The 13,831-nt window shown below is 42.4% G+C and overlaps 1 protein-coding gene across 2 annotated transcripts; it reads left to right on the top strand.

Annotated features, from left to right (window-relative positions):
* Positions 1 to 2,331: 2,331 nt before the first annotated feature.
* LOC148649865 (uncharacterized) lies at positions 2,332 to 11,068 on the top strand. 2 transcript variants are annotated; one of them, XM_088603064.1, is made up of 3 exons: positions 2,332 to 2,412; positions 3,283 to 3,540; positions 6,051 to 11,068. In XM_088603064.1, the coding sequence occupies exons 1-3, from the start codon at positions 2,385 to 2,387 to the stop codon at positions 7,526 to 7,528; spliced, it is 1,764 nt and encodes a 587-aa protein (XP_088459190.1). In that variant the 5' UTR covers positions 2,332 to 2,384; the 3' UTR covers positions 7,529 to 11,068. The 2 variants fall into 2 exon arrangements, with proteins under 2 accessions (XP_088459190.1, XP_088459191.1); XM_088603065.1 differs by having other exon boundaries at positions 2,360 to 2,591.
* The last annotated feature ends 2,763 nt before the right edge of the window (positions 11,069 to 13,831 follow it).

Genomic DNA, 13,831 nt, shown 5'->3' with positions numbered 1-13,831 from the left:
TGACACCAAGCACCTTCTGAACCTTAACAAGTACAGTGAGTAATATGCTTGATTTGGGAGAGACCTTCAGTTCTGGGTTTTCTTTTGAGCCTAATGTGCCAAATATTCTAAAGAAACTGTTCTTTCTTCTTGAAAATATTCCCAGGCTGTGTCCTACGCTGTCCATATCTGACAAAAAACTGCTTTATGCATGTGTTTCTTCAAGGTTTGATTATTACAGGGGGGTAAGCAGTCCTTGAGTGTTGCACGTATTCCTGGCTTTTACTCTATAAAAGCACATAGCTTTTATGGCATATAGCATATATTCAACGTAAAGCATATACGTTATATGCTCCTACAAAAGACTGTTGTTGTCAGTGTAGAAGAGGCAAAAAGGTTTTTTTTGTGATACAAGGGTTTGGAGTCCAGCCTTCTATATTATACATGACTTGTTCATTTGCATTCTAAGGGAGGCTAATTTCATACCTTCATCTATCTTCTCCCATGCTGATGGGAAGTTTGCAGGGGTGTGGCAGTGAGCTGGGATGAATAATTATTTGATTATTCCAGTGGGACACGAAAAGGGTAAACATGACTGTCCAATATAAATGGAAAAGGAAAAATAGAGAATGAGGAAGGGAAGAGGAAAGGTCAGCTCTGACAGCAGGGAGTGCAGTTTAACAAATTGAGACACATCAGGGGGAATCCTGCTGTGATTGCAATCAAGGCAACAAGCCTATTTGCACACCTGACTGAACAATGCAAATGTGCTCTCGGCTCCACCTTCCCCAAGGTCATGCCTCTGCTAAAAGCTGGGCTATTACCTGCTCTTTGTATCCATGCAGAATGTACAGTGAATGCCTAATGACCCTGTTAAGCATTCCTGCTGTGATTCTGTTCTTGCGTTGTGACTATGTAAAATGTCCAACAGTCTGTGAATCCCCTAGGGTTTAATCAGAATAAACTCCTAGACCCTGAAACAGCTACTGTACATTAGCACTAGTCAAGATTCTCTGAAGATCCACATGCTTGTTTTGGGATAGGGATTGACTAAATTTTTTAAGGACTGTACCCTAGTTACTACTTTTTTTTGTTGTTCTTGTCTCCTAAGCAACTTTTTTTTAAACAATCAAAAATTGACAATGAAGGGAGGTTCCTGAGTGACACAACAGATAAAGATCTAAACTAAAGTTAAGAGTGCAGGTTGATTTCTACCTGTAGATGATCAATGGCTGCTATGGACTGACTGACAGAGTATTAGCTGATTGATAAGCTGACCTGGAGTCCTCAAGTCAATGTATCAGACAAAGCTTTCTACAGATTTAAGTGGACTGAGATCACATGACTTCCTTGAACGGATTGCTGGTTTATCACTGGTTTTTAACTCCACCTACAGTAGCAATGTCTCATTTGGGTCCATAACCCTACTGAACCCTGTCTTACACCACATTTGCAATAACAGGGGGCATAGTAGTGTGTTTCCTCATTCAAAGCTTTTATCGTCTAGGGGCTTCTCAAATTAAAAATGACACATTCAAAGCAACTGAATGAATGAGGCTCAGTTTGGTCATCATTCCTGAGAAATTTGAATTGTAAAATGGGTCTCCTCCAGGAGCTCCAGGTCCAAAGATATACTGCTACGTTAACAGGCCCTGGTGTGTGTGTCTGTGTGTGTCCTGCATGGACTGGCATCCCATCCAGGGTGTATCCTGCCTTGTGCCCATTGCTCTTGCTCTGGCTCCCTGTATTGAATGAAGCTGATAGAAAATAGATGGACACGTGAATGCAAGAGAACTGACTTGAAGACACGTGAATATGTTCATGAGAAATATTTTAGATTGCGAATGAGTAATTTTAACTCAAATATTGTTGCAAGTTTCATTTACTGAATAAAACCGATACTTTTTATACATATGGCGTAGCTCTTTGAATGTATTATATTCTAACGAGGATGTTACTATTTTTATGCTGAAAAAAGGCTGAGACTTAAAATACACTTCTTTCAAACGTACATTATTGAACTGAAATGGTGTGTGAGCACAGGGACAATTCAGAGATACCAAACCCTGGTTTGCAACTTGTACTTCCAGAACAGGGTCTGGTTTTCCTCGACCATACCAGAGGCAAAAAACTTGGTAATGGAAGGAGTTATGGTACCAGAACCGTTCTTCGTAAGAGTTAATACTTGAGGGTGTGTCCTTAAGGAGTGGGCTTCACCGCCCAACCTGGTTGGTTGAAATGTTTGTTAAATTATTATTGGCTGAATCTCACGTCAGAAATATTTGGTAGGCGGGATGTTATGATTTGACAGGATGATGCGCCTCGCTATTGGCTGAGAGGATCCTGTCAGAGGATTGTATTCGTGAGTCTCCGTCAACACTTCACTGAAGGGGTGGGTCTTCCACATGGCCGGGTTTCAGAGTAGAGATAAAGGTATGCCTTTTAAAAATGTGTTTTGATGTAACTTATGGCAGGAGAAATTGCAACTTATTGAGAAAAAAATGTTGTTTGGACTGGGTCGTGGGACGGGGGCTCGGAGAGTATAAAGCGGTGCAAGAGGAAACCGCGATGTGGAATGTGATACAGTATCTGCAAGAAAAAAACCCACAAAGGTAATAACAGCCTGGGCAAAGGACTGACATGGATCTGCCCAGAGGCCGAGTCGTCTCATCCAGCCCTTGGTTACGTACTGTAGTACTATAGTGCTATCGTCCCTCTTAACAAAACAATTCTTGTTAGCTGTTAAGTCATTCAAGCCTTTCTCTGGCTCTCACGTCGGCGTCTTTCGCTGTTGAATTCTCCCACTCATTCTTGCAATTTTGTAAGGTACTTTATTGTGGTGTGCCGAATAATTGCGTGTGCGTTTGCAAATGTTCTGCCATAAATCTGTTTAAACCCGCTTCAGTGCATTATACAGTATCTGTCAGTAATCCCGTGCCCTGTTGCAGAAGTTATTAAAGATGTCCCCTACAATGTGTTGTTGGCGTTTAGCCGTTGTGTTTTGAAGAACACTCGATTTATGTACAGCATGTGTCGTTGTAACTAACCAGGTTCAAGCCTTTCATTTTAAGCATAAAGGAGACTCACTGCAGTCGTGCACCGTATTGTAGGATTTACTGTAGCATATGATTCACTTTATGCGCAACCGTATGTTGTAACAGAAGTAACTGCAAAATGTTGTCCCCGATGCTGCTCATTTTCTAACGAAGATTCGTTATTGTGGTGCAGGTGCGGTGTTGCTTCTGTAGAGCTGAAGTATGCCAGTGCAGTTGAAGCAAGTGATGTCTTTTTTTTTTGGCACAGGATCTAGCATGAAGTCCCTGACAGCCGGGGAAAAGGGTAGCATGCAGTCCAGTGGAGAAAATCCTTTGGCCCCGGGGGTAGTTCATGTGAAAAAGGAACTGGTGCTGCTAGATGGGGAGGGTTCTCAAGACAAGTCCTTTGACTGTACCAAAGTACCGCTTAAGCCATGCTGCGAGATCAAAACTGAGACGGAGGACTGCCCAGCCACCTCAGACAAGCCCCTTCCCCGGGAACTGTCTTCCACTACAGCTGGGGGATGTAAGTAAAGGCCCGACATGGGTGGGGTATACAGCCCTTTCAATGACAGGGCTACACAATCTGCAACCTATTCCAAGCCACTTCATCATGCAATTTTGCTTTAGCCAGCTCCTTAATTAGTTATTTGAAAAAAATCAGATCAATAGAACAATTAAGGAGCTGGTTTTATCACAGTACTGGAGTGGAAGCACGGTGGAAGGGTTATGACAGTTTCATGACAGGGAAGATTACTTTTTTAATTGGCTTTCCTTATTGAGAACATGCAGAGTTCAAGGTCCACACACCATATGCATGACCACCTGAAACTCACCCCTGCAGCTGAAACGTCAACTGGTCACATCGCGTAAACAGCAAAATTACAGGGCCCAGTGTGTGGTTTGGCCAACTTGGGGGACAAGCTTTGCGAGCTTATACTGACCTCTGACGAGAATGTATACAATAAACACTTTGAGGTCTGTTATGCTGTATGTTGCTCTGTTGGATTGAACCAGCCATCTTTAAGATCTCTAACATCTTGACAGAGGGATCCAGAAACTTCCTTAAGTGGACCTCAGAATAACACATTTGCTGCTAGCCCATCTCTTAGTAGAATTTGTACGATATAAATCTCATGCAGACCATTGTACTGATGCCTCTGTCCCTTTTAAAATAAATTCTTTTGGTGATTAATGCAAGATCGAGATGGAGGTGCATGTGACCATCAGTATAATATACTAATGTGTTGCATGGCCATATCAAGTTGTAAATATTACATTAAAAAGTAATATTGCCAGATTTTTCAGTGACAAAAAAAACATTGTGATCATGATGATGCATACAGACCTGCATAATGCATTATGCATCACGCTGCAGCAATCTCTGTATTGACAGCTGCTGTTTATGATGGATTGGAGTTTTTCAGATTATGACAGTAGCCCATCTTTTCCATCGCTTTAAAAGGCAGTAAAATGTAAGAGCTGACTTTTGGCCTTGTCAGTTGCGTCCAATAACATAATACAATGTGCCATCTGCACACAGTTTTCAGGCAGTGATAGGCACCCCATCATACTGTATACTGTAACTGACGTCATTATGTCACACCCAAGACATTTGTATATCCAGTACATAAAACCTGTCAAAAGGTGTCAAATTGCTGTAGTTAAGCCAATTGATCAACTGGGTCAAGACCCCCCCCCCCTTTTCTGCTCCTTATGACTCCAGTGTCTTCTGGGTGTATTTGTGTCCAAGCCCATAGATTAAGAATTAGCTCAATTAGAATCTGAGCACAGTAGGTGCTGATTTCCTGTTACTATTAAATGTAGTCGACTGCAAACCTCAAGCATTTGTAAGAAATAGAGAATAAGTGGTTAAAATGATTTGTTCAATTAAATGACCAGTTAATTAAATGGCAGCTCGGCTGGAACAGGAGAGCCAGGACTGGGAAGCTCTTAATGGAGCAGTGAAGAGCTGAACTGGAATGAAGGCTGCAGATGCTGTGAGCCACCAGAGGAGCACCCCTGCTAAAGCAGAATTGTTTTTATGGGCTGTTCTTCCCCAGTGATGTGAATAATACAGTCCATTACTTTGTAGAATATTAAGGAAAAAATGCTTAAGTTCTCTTTGACCTACACAGGCTTGTTGTTTCCTTGTAAAGACATATTAAAGGAACTTTAAGTAGAAAACATTTACATGTCAGCTATTTTCTATCTTTCTGAGGGAGTTACAGCAAAATAGCTTGCAGCAGAAAATCCAAAACCACAATGCAGTAGGGTATTAACTTTCCATTGGAATGCAGTATATGGCATTCTTCTCTGAAGATTTCTGAATAGCCTTCAGAAAAGGCATTGCTAATGCAGAAGCATGGGAGCAAAGCATTTCTAATGAGTTTCTGAATGATACCTCCTAAAGTAAGTAAAGCAAAGAAGACTGGCAGAATGGTAATGCATTTGGATGGAAAGTTATTGCTTCTGTTTTAAACGTTTAAGGAAAAAAACGCCATAAAAGAGTTTGAGGGGTGGTGGGATGATGAACCCCTGCTTCCGTACTTCAGTGTTCATCATCTCTGGGTGACTAAATGAGTTGTGTGCTTTGATACAGAAATACCTGCAAGAGGCAGGGGACTTGAGAATGTTCTGAAATGTGGTTCATGCTCCAGATCTTTCACACCAGGTGCTTGAGACATGGCTGCATTCACATTTATATCCAGATTATCCCTGGAAGATAATCTTATCGATATGAAAAAGCGCCGTGGAACAAATGGGCTTATGTCTACCCAGGTAGCTGATGCATTTGAGGAAACATTTAGTTTTACTATGTGTAAGGCTTTTTGTTCTTTGACAATTCAAAAGGTATTTTAACAAATTGTCTTTACAGTTTAGGGTTTAGCTCTCACAGAGCCAGTCAGAAAGTCTTGTATTGTGCTGTTTTAATATTTAACTTGAAACGGACACGCAGAGCTTATAATATGTATTCTAAATCACAAACACGCAAATGTTACTGTGTGACTCCGTATCTGCTATGTTCTGCTACAGTGTCTGTAAAAGAAGAAGAGGAGGAGTTGTCCCTGTGTCTCCACACTGATATCCTTTCACCTGGAAGAACTGAGCTGGAAAATCGCATCAAGACGCCAAGTGAAGACTGCAATGAGCCTGAAAGTGTGAAAAAAGAAGACGGCTTGCAAAACCAGCAGGTATTCCTCCCCGCCAGGGGAGCCAGCAACCCAGAACTGAAATCATCGGTGTCGCCTGCCTGCGCTGCCCAAAGTGGGGCTCCTCCGTCACTGGCAAGAGAAGGGAAGGCCGTGAGGCAGAACGTGTATGGCTGCGATCAGTGTGAAAAGAGCTTCAGCCGGGTGGGGACTCTCAGGGCGCACCAGCGCGTGCACCGCGAGAAGCTCCCGCTCATCTGCAGCGACTGCGGCAAGGCGTTCAGGGATTCGGCCAAGCTGAAGATCCACCGGCGTGTCCACACTGGCGAGGCTCCGTACCGGTGCGAGGAGTGTGGCAAGTGCTTCAAAGAGTCCGGGACCCTGACCAAACATCGCCGCGTCCACACGGGAGAGACTCCGTACTGCTGCACCACCTGCAACAAAACCTTCAGCATCCTGGCCACCCTACGTCGGCACCAGCGGATCCACACGGGGGAGAACCCGTACAGCTGCCAGCAGTGCGGCAGGAGCTTCCGGGATTCCGGCAGCCTGCGGACACACGAGCGCGTGCACACGGGCCAGACCCCCTACCACTGTCACACCTGCGACAAGGGCTTCAGCCAGCTGGGGACGCTGAAGAAACACCTGCGCATCCACACCGGCGAGCAGCCCTACCACTGCACCGTCTGCGGCAAGACCTTCAGCATCTCGGAGACGCTGAAGAGGCACCTGCGCATTCACACCGGCGAGCGGCCCTTCAGCTGCGCCACCTGCGGCAAGGGCTTCCGCGAGTCGGGCAGTTTGAGGAAGCACCAGAGGATCCACACCGGAGAAGCCCCCTACCGCTGCTCGGAGTGCGGGCAGAGCTTCCGGGAATCCGGGAAACTGAAGATTCACCAACGGATCCACACGGGCGAGACTCCGTACCACTGCACCGTCTGTGGGAAGAGCTTCAGCCTGTCCGGCACCCTGAAGATCCACCAGCGCATCCATTCCGGGGAAACTCCCTACCAGTGCGGCGTCTGCTCCCGCAGCTTCAGCCGGCTGGGGGCCTTCCGGAAGCACGAGCGCATCCACACGGGAGAGAAGCCGTATCTGTGCTCGCTGTGCGGGAAGGGTTTCCGGGAGTCGGGCAGCCTGAAGAAGCACCTGAGGGTGCACTCTGGGGAGACGCCCTACCACTGCACCGCCTGTGGGAAGAACTTCAGCGAGCTGGGCAACCTCAAAAAGCACCAGCGAGTTCACACTGGCGAGAGGCCTTATCACTGCGCCCACTGTGACAAGACCTTTGTCTACTCTGGGCAGATCAAGACACATGCCTGCAAGGCTCCTCAACCAGCGCAGGCCCCACAGGGTACTTAACATAGCTGCTCTTCTGATCTCTTCAGACCTAGAGCACAACGCTCATTAGTACAAGTCCATCGAAGCAGCTGAAAATCACTGACTGTGGGAGAGCTGGCCTGTGATTGCTGTCTTTTGCTATTGAAAAGGTACTTTCTTATACAGTTGTGCATACAGTGTGACTGAATCAACAAATGAGAAACTTCAGAAATGTAATTTTGGGAGATACAGCTCCACGTCTGCTTGTTGTTGGTTATGCAAATGATTACAGTATTCTTTGGACTGTGCCATCTTGGCTGAGATGTGAAATGCTGGCCAGGAAGATGAGGTAGTCAGAAACCCTCGATGTGAAGCAAACCAAGGCAACGTAAAGTATCGTAAGGGTACTTCTTAGCCTGTCAGGCTCATTTAGTTTGTGTTAGGTAAAACACCCCGAACAAGGACTATTTCTTAAAGGATACCATAGTTCGGCTTCTTTATTGTATTTAGGAAAGGTCCAAACTCCCATGGCACACTGAGTCATGGGAGTTTGGACCTTTCCTGTGCCCCAGAACTGTACATTCACATGTGTTCCCAGGTCCTTGTGTCATTACCCATTACCTGGGAGGGACAAATGGGGAGAAAGACATTTAGAGTCATTCTGGGAAAAACTGAAAGGCATGCTTGATGCGGGGGTTGTCTCCTGTCCCTGAAGTTCATTTTTAAGTACCGTGTGAAGAAATATGAATTATTTTTATATGTAAAATAATACAATTATTATTTTTAAGTGTCTTGCACAGTTATTAACGTGTGTATATATAGTGAGAGGGAATGTTGGTCATTCTAACCTCACTCTAGGAAATGGCATGAGAATCTTCAATTTTGCCTCTCAAGCTTTCAAATATTATAGACTTTTTCTTTAAAACCTTTGATAAAGCTAACAAATGGCATGAGATCTTAAAAATTATTAGTGAATAGAGTAGTTTGTGTTAATGATGTTTTATGAGACGGTGCATAATATCTCTAAAAATGTCCCTTTGTGGGACAGGATCCTTGCTTCAGTGTTGTCCCAGGACCTGGATGTCAGAACTAGGGAGGATTTCAAATCCCTTGAAGTCCTTTGAAATCCCCTAATAATCTCCTCTTTCAGAGCCTTAGATGAAATCTCTTGAGAAGAGATGCAAGCCTCTGGTTATATTATTATTTCTTGCCATTCCTGAACTAAAAGGATAAGCACTGTGATTGTTACATATATTAGGAGGTGCTGAGTTAGTGTTTTCACCTGTAGCAAAGATAAGTTTCCTTTCCATGGGAATTGGAAGCAATGTTATTAATGCATGGTAATTTTCTTACTTTTAACGAGCAATACAGGGATTAATGCTCCCTTTCTGTCTTGGTTATAACACAGTCTTATGAACTGCAAGCTTGCAGTTTTTTTGTATTAGGTTCACATTATCATACAAAAACCTTTTCAATGATAAATGGAAACACATTTCTGATTCAGCACTAGTGTGTGCACAGAGTGCTCTGAGGGAAGACCAATTGTATTACATGCACCTAACAAATGAGCTATCTGAATGAGATAGCTAGATTTATTTATTTGTCATGAGTCATAAATTGCTAGTTTCCAAAGTCAATAAATTACCAAATCTGATTTAACAGAATGGACGTGGATTTGGTCAGTCATTTTTTGCAAATAAATCTGTAGATGCACATTCTGCTACTGTACAGTACTTGAGAAGGCTTATTATTGCATTGGAGCCCCTAGGCAGTAGTGTTGCTAGGTTTTTCCATTGCATGGCAAAAGTGCACTATTGCTACAGCTCAGATAGTGTTGCAGTTACCTGATAGGCTCAACAACAGCCTGTCATCCTGTTCCATGACAAGCTCTGTCATTCCAATCTTTCCTGACTGCTGCAAGGCCCAAGGTCCATACATTGTACAATACTATCGAGTTTTCAGCTGACCCCCTCATTCCTCAGTCCGTCTCTTTATTGTGGTTTTCTGCTTTTAGGATTTCTGAGGGGCTCTCCTTTTAGCAAGAAAAAGTAGAAACATTGAGTAACACTTCTACAAGCCTATCTACTTGTGTTAGCTTTACCTGCATTCAGTACCTTCTATAAAAGTAAAACTGCTGCTTAAACTAGTGATAGATTATCATTTGGCAAATAAGCGCTTTAAGAAACTGCACCCCTGAGTAGTATATACTGTAGGTATACAGGATGAGATGTTCAGCTTAGTCTTGTGTCTTTTTGACATTTGTAATTTAGATGAAAAAAGTTCTTTATTCTTTATTAAGTTGTTTGCTTAAACCTAATATCTAACGATTGTAGCTAACCACTATGAGCAGAGCAAAGCATTAAGCATTCTGTAAGTTCACTGTATTTCATAACACTTTATAGAAATAGTACCAATAGAACAGAGCTTGACTTGTTTTTCTTTTGACAAGGATTTAATAAAGCCATTTTATTTTTATTTGTGAATTCATTGAAGGTTGACTTTCAACAGGTAAACTTTGTTCTCCAAGCCAGACTGCATGTGTGATTCACAGTCGCTGTAAGACAAAATTAGCTCATTTTAAGTTCAGTGTTTTCTGGTTCTGTCTGTGCTTTAAAAGTCATGCCATTTTAAAAGCCTAATTGAACTCTGTTGTACCTCTGCCTAATTGCAGCCTAGTTTATTTTCTGCAAATTAAAAGCAGAAAGGCTTGGCGGACAGCACTTTGTATACTGATGGATTGGTTTTGCTAAGGAAGAGGAAGGTAAATGATCAAGAAAGCCTAGTGGAGCACAGCTTAGCCAGTCTCATTTTGTGCTTCGTATTGTACCAGGAGGTACAGGCAATTTTTCAGTTAAGTGCATGACTTGGAAATTTAAGAACGTTTTTTATGACTCGGTAGATTCGGGAGCCATTTCTGAATAATTTCTTGAATTGTCAGGTGGCTGGTATTTTGGCTTCTGTTAAGTAGTTGTCTGATAATGTGCACCAAAGGAATTTTTGGGAAGGGCAAAGAGCTGACTCATGTGATTCACTATAAATTCTTAAAAAGGAACAAATTGTTCTTAAGCTACATAACACTGCTTGTAAGTATGGAAGGACAGTAATATTTTATTGGCAGATAAGAAGCTAAAGAGTCTGAAGTATTGGGGTCGTATTGGAGAAATAAGAAACAGAACAGAAGGTGAATTTCACTTAGTACACAACACTATTGTTTTCAGATTTCACTATTCCACTTATAGACCAAAAAGAACGACAAATCAGATTAATTTCCCTCTTTATGAGCCCAACGTCTGCTTTTTTTCCTCATCTGAATCCGTTACTTAGAACATCTGGAAAGCTGGCTGTAACTGCATTTGTGATCACATTTAGTGCCTAAAAGTGGCAGATTTTAAGTTATGTGGAAAAATGTTAAATTTGAAATCTTGAGCAGTTCAAGAAAACTGCTATCAACAGTCATTAATCAGATTAATAAGAACTGCTTGCATTTATAAAATGTTTTATTGTGCATGCTTCAGACAGTATTATCTGAAGCAAACATAGGAAATATTATTTAAAATAAACTGTACATTTGTGTTAAAATAATACATTGTCGATCGTATTTCTGGAAATAACTGTTTTGTATTTCTGTCTCTTTTTTATGTGTTCTGCATGTATTTTTTATTCAATGTGCACAGCAAGTCAAAGCTAAATGAAATCAAGAGATGCTGTTTGGACATGTTGCTGCAGAGAGTGAGGAGCAAGTCAGATTAGCCAGCCCTATCTCCTCATCCCATTATCTTAAATACCCCTGTGTTTTGCACTCTGGAGGCAAAGCAGGGAATCATTAGATGCTTAAATACTCATTTCCTCTCACCAAGCATTTAACTGCAATCAGAAAGGCCAGTCTCCTGGAAAAAGCTCTGATCCATTTGCTATCTTAGTCAAATGATATTTTGAGGATGTAATTATGGTTTTCCTCACCTCCCATCTGACCTGATTTCAAACTAGAAGAAAAGGGGCAAAATGTTTTGGTAAATCTTAAGATTGTTTTTAAAGGATAAAACTACAACCGCTCCTAAATAGAGTTCATCTCGCTAAATGAAAGTTTAGTGGAGCATTCAGCAAGCATACATCAGTTTCAGGACATTTTTGTATTCTCTGCACTGTAGTAAGTGCACTTCACAGAAAACCAATAGGGATGCTGTGTTACTAGACAATAACATCACATGTTGGGAGATACCTAACTATGCTCAATTGATGTAATTAGAATGAAAATAAGTTGTGCTTAGGTACTGTCCTAAAATACATCCCCTTAGCACTGACCTGCTGTTTTGTGCATTGAAACATACATTTGTGGAGAGGAATCCTTGTTTTTAATATTAACATTGAATGAATATTGCCGTCTACCTCTTAATACTCAACCTGTTCAAACATTTCCATTTTTGTTAGACTCATGATACTTGTTTTTCCCATTTAGAATCTGGCTTTATGAAATACGTATCTGACCTGACTCAGGTAATTGTTCACTTATTGTGATTGTGGGTTTACCAGCTGTGGTAAAGCAAGGAGCTGTTGTAATCATTCAGCCTGCAGACTGTGTACAGGACATCTTGAGGTGTCTCTCTAGTCATTAATTTTGTGCTGTCACATACTGATCCAATAAACTGGTTCAAATGGCACATGTGCCTTTTTTTGTCATTGCCCAAATGAGCATAGGAGGAAGAAAGTGTTGTATGCACTTAGTAGTACTTTGTAGCGTAGCTGCGCATATTCAACTGACTCTCTGTTAATCAGAGAAAAGCCTGCTAACCTGAGTTCACCCAACACTGGAAATGCTTCACCTGTTGTGCATCACCACTTGGGAAGTCCAGGTTAAACCTGCTAATTCCTGCACCACAGGACTCAACCTAAGCTCTATGTTTCTAGATGGCAATGCTTATATAACTCGTTCTCACTATTGCTACCAGTGAAATGCCAGTGAATAATTATAACGTGAGGGCACATTCGTAGACACTTTTTATAGAAACATCTATTTCATAATGTTCATTCTACTAAGGTTCCCAGTAAGGCAATGATATGCACCTGATTCCATTTGTCATAACTCCCACCAAGCTTTCTTCGAATGCACTCCTATATTTAGGTTTGTGTGTCACAGAACCCAGCACTTTGTTTAAGTCTGTTTTATATGTGCTGAGTGTTGTCAGTAGGCTTGAGAAACCATTTGCTCTTTTAACATGACAGTGTTTGCAAACTGTGATGTGAGTAACTTCACTGAAACTCACTGCATAACTTTGCATTGTTCAGGTTTACCTCCAGTTTAAAAACTCTGATTGGTACATAATGTTGTGTAATTATATCTCTAGCATCCGCCAATGTTAAGCAGCAGTGTTAAAACGATTCTCTTTTTGGAAACAATTATCAGGATATCACACAGGCACACGAAATCGAAAAATGACATGCCAGTTTTGGCTTCAGGGGAAAATCATGAGATAGACTCATTCTCATTCTTCTGTTTCTGCTCTCAAGTGATAGCACTTGACCTGCTGTTGGAAATTAATAGATGAAATAGGGTGTTCAGGATATATTTGTGTATAGAAGAAAGGGACAAGATTAGAATTTTACCTCTTCCTGAATGTCTGTGACACAGAGATGAAACATATTTGAAGTTTATTTGGCCTAAACTTCTATGACCTGAATAATCATAAAGATGAGGCTAACAAAGTAAAATAGAGGAATTCTGTTGCACAGTTCTTCAGTAAAAGAACTTTTGGTCTACACACTTTTGTTGATTGGTTAAGATACTGTATACGTAAGGCCTCAGAAGAACACAGATCTCAGGTTGATTGGTTGACACTGGAATTCCATGATGTTCTGTGGAAGATGTGCTATCCTGGAAGGAGAAAGTCGAAGCTATCAGAGCTGAGGTTGGCTTAATGTGCCCGACTTGGGGCACAGGCACCAGGGACAGCAAGGCCGGGCAGACGCCTGTGGGGAGCACGGGAGAGGAATAGGCATGCGCCCGAGATACAATAGGCACCCAACACTGAAATGGGGTAGAGAGGGGAGCGTGGACGAGGTGTGATGTTCCAGAGGAGGAGAGAAGGAGAGAAAACTAGGAGCTGGGATGTTGTGTGCAGTTCTACCGGAGCTCTGGGGAGGGTTAGCAACACCCAAAGAAGGTGGAAGAGGAGAGCAGACATCATGGCACCTAGTGGATCCCAGTTATTTCCACAGAGAAGTTGCCGAGTTGCTTGTTTGAGGTGGAGCGGGGAGGCACTTCCCGCCTCAGCTTGAAGGAACAGTAGTCGGACCGCTGAGCCCGGCTGAGGTATAGAAACGCCGGCGAGCGCCAGGAGGCAGTGGGGT

The sequence above is a fragment of the Lepisosteus platostomus genome, chromosome 13 (genome assembly GCF_059453375.1).
Source record: "Lepisosteus platostomus isolate fLepPlt1 chromosome 13, fLepPlt1.hap1, whole genome shotgun sequence".
NCBI classification, from domain to species: Eukaryota; Metazoa; Chordata; class Actinopteri; order Semionotiformes; family Lepisosteidae; genus Lepisosteus; species Lepisosteus platostomus.
This window is presented reverse-complemented; position numbering and strand designations above follow the sequence as displayed.